The sequence below is a fragment of the Quercus suber genome, unplaced genomic scaffold (assembly GCF_002906115.3).
Source record: "Quercus suber isolate HL8 unplaced genomic scaffold, Cork oak 2.0 scaffold_861, whole genome shotgun sequence".
Taxonomy (NCBI): domain Eukaryota; kingdom Viridiplantae; phylum Streptophyta; class Magnoliopsida; order Fagales; family Fagaceae; genus Quercus; species Quercus suber.
In genome coordinates, this window is record NW_027070291.1 from 244,778 (window position 1) to 247,936 (window position 3,159).

The 3,159-nt window shown below is 33.3% G+C and overlaps 1 protein-coding gene across 1 annotated transcript; it reads right to left on the bottom strand.

The window, feature by feature from the left end:
• Positions 1 to 1,359: 1,359 nt before the first annotated feature.
• Positions 1,360 to 2,278, bottom strand: LOC112034436 (late embryogenesis abundant protein At1g64065). The gene has a single exon (XM_024067261.2). It carries the CDS (start codon positions 2,140 to 2,142, stop codon positions 1,513 to 1,515), a length of 630 nt encoding a protein of 209 aa, XP_023923029.1. The 5' UTR covers positions 2,143 to 2,278; the 3' UTR covers positions 1,360 to 1,512.
• Between the last annotated feature and the right edge of the window lie 881 nt (positions 2,279 to 3,159).

Below are 3,159 nucleotides of genomic sequence, written 5' to 3' on the forward strand. Positions count from 1 at the left end.
TAATTAAATTTCATCCCTTATATGAGTTTGTTGGACCAGCCACTTAATGATAAGTTATAATACTTACGCAATAAATTTTGAATAGTAAGTTATTATTAACTTACATTTAAATTCGTTATTTAAATTACTTTGTTGCTATTTTGTAATAGCTAATAACAATCTGTCACTTAAAATTTTTAATGAAAATGTTATGAAAGTATTGTGAACGTATTTCGTCTATAGTTAAAGATTAGGCTTTTAATTGTATTTAGACCCAAGACATGCATGTGGTGCTGTTTCTTGCTGTAAAACAACTCTCAAACACACAAAACTGCACCTTCCATTGCTTTAGAGAACACAGTTCACAGACTAAGACTATAATAAGAGGCATAGGGATCTTTGAGGCATGCATGAGATAAGAGGAAGGTGAGGTTGCCTAACCCAACAAGAAAGCAAATTTTGGTCCTTTTTCACATGTATGGGAGATCGAGGTGACCTGTTTCACACCTTGACGTGTTAGTAGTTGGTGTGTCGTCTTTACAATTTAAGATGATAACGTGAAACAAAGGGTGATCTATTACAAGTTGAAACATAACTTCAATGTTACCGACAGTTCTTCACTGTACAGCTAGTCCAGATCCAAATCAAAATAATGAAAAAGTATACATAATGAATGTACAGTTGTCTACCTATGCTGTTAGCATCAACGCATATAGAAATACCAAAGAAGATATAGTTCTCCACGTAACGAAAGCTCATTTGCTCATGAGCATTCAATTCAGTTTCCTTTTACTTGTCACACCTTTTTTTTTTTTTTTTTTTTCCTCTCTCTGGCTAATCAAATGTTAAGCTCACTTTCGTAGATTTTTTAAGCAACTATAGTATTAGTTAACTATATATAGAGCTAGCAATACAAGTTTTTTAAGGTCCTTGAATCATCATGAATTAGAGATGTAATCAACCAATATAATTTAGCCTAAAAAACTGAAAATACTATAGCAAAATGATTTTTAAATATGTAAATAATACCGTGAGAGTAATTTTTAATGAAAAAGTGGCTGAAAAGTGAGGTTTGTGGGTCTCGTGAACAGTGTACGAGACCCACTAGTGTGTAGAAATATCAAATATCACGGCTCAACAATCTGAGAACAATACTCAACCGTGTATAAACAGTGCACTTGTCCCCTAAAGTTAAAACGTGGGTAGGAAAAAAAGAAAAAGAATAAAAAGGATCAAAATGCAAAACACAAATGCAGTTTCATACGGATCCAAACGCTCACAAAGCTTTCCTTTTTTTTTTTTTTTTTTTTTTTTTGAGTGATATAATATAACAATGTCAATTGTTCTTTAGAAAGAACAGTATGGAATTTGCAAAAGAAGTTCTCTCAAAAGAATTACTCGAAGTATAATAATTTACCATTTGTTAATGTTGAAGCCCACAAACCAAAGAATAACTTCAACTTTCAATATATACATAAAAAAGGGAAAAAAACAAAACAAAAACAAAAAAGAAAAACCCACAAAACAATCATATTATTGGCATTGAATATCCTGGACTGCACGGCTTGTCAAATTTAGTGTCATTATGCAGTTCAATTCTGTGTTCCTCCTCTTCTTTATAATCTTCACCAAATGCACCGTACCACTCAACTTGGCAGAGCTACTCAGCTTCAACATCCCTGAATTAATATCACTGCTAAGATTGTTCAGATCCGATAACCTATTCGACCTCAGTTCCACTGTAACATTTATCGATTGTCCCTCCCTAGCTTTGACTCTCCGATGTCTTATTTTTCTTTCACCAATAACCATGCCTCTATATAGCACAGTCAAGGTGCTATTCTCGAATTCGAACCCACCAAAATTTTTATTCTTAATAGTCACCTCAGCAACCAAGGTGGCATTAAACGAAGTTGATGATGCAGTGCCATTATACTTCAGATTTTTCACCGTGACCAAACTCAAATTAACTTCAGGAACTTTAACCCGCAACGCGATTACGGCAAGGACTAATATGATGATGCATTGGATAACAATACCTGCAAAAACATAAACAAAACATTTACCACTTCTTTCCTTCTTTAGTGCTTTGAACATGGCAATCTCTTCGTCACTTCTCGGATGTAATTTGCTAGATGCAAATGGAATTTCGTCTGTCGACATTTTTTTTTCAAGACAAAAATGGTTGAGGAACTTGGGGTTGTGGGGTTTCTATTTTTTTGTGAAGGATTTTAGTGTAGAGCTTAAAATGGTGTTGGATTTTAGTGTGTGAATATCAAATATGAAGGGCTTGTTTTTTTAATTACTATATATAGCATGTGATATGTCTACCTTTAAACCACCACGTTGAATTTTATAACCTTAGTGGGTCAGTCCAAGTCTGAATATAAGCGCCGGCCTATGTTTGATTCTTTTTGAAATCATGATTGCAGCCTGTTTTTGTTGTCCCAAAGTGTCATGGTCTTGGGGGAAAGCTCAAGATAAGATAATATTAAATTATTAATATATGTACAGCACCGCCAGAAAATAGCACTTTCGATAGCAATAGCTACAACTAGTTTGATCTTAGCTAGAAAGCAAACACCTTTTGTTTAAATAATCAATCACTTTGCAATAATGCATTAAGAATTACTTAGCATGGAAGGCTACAATCGATGGTTGGAAATGGTCTCAAATTCCTATCGTGAATTGAAAAGATTTTTTAATATATATATTTTTAAGAAAGAAAATTAATTTGGTTATTTTTACTTTGGCTTATATTATGGTGTTAAAAAAAATAAGATTATAATTTGGTACGGAAGGAAAATCTATTAGTTGTCAAAGAAATAATACCTTGTCCTCCATCAAGTAATAGGAATTGAATTCTTATAAATATACATTTCTACAAAGAATTTGATAATTTTGGCCAAGAGGCCCTCCATTATGAGGAGAGTGAAAGAATCATAAAAAATTAATGTGAAACTGAAAGGAAAAAAAAAAAAAAATTCTTGCTTGATAGGTAATGCAAGGAGAGAGACAACAAAGTTTAGGTTTTCTCTACAAAGTTTTTGTAAAGTGCACATATTAAGGAAAACTTGGAGGTCTTGATTAATGTAGACCTAGCAACTAGGTCAAGTTAGGCCGGATCCCATTTGAGTTCAGGTAAGAATAAGTCATCTCGAACTGGTTGTCGGCGAGACG

Coding starts and splice junctions, on each gene's coding strand:
- LOC112034436 (XM_024067261.2), bottom strand. CDS start 2,142: ATGTCGACAGACGAAATTCCATTTGCATCTAGCAAATTACATCCGAGA.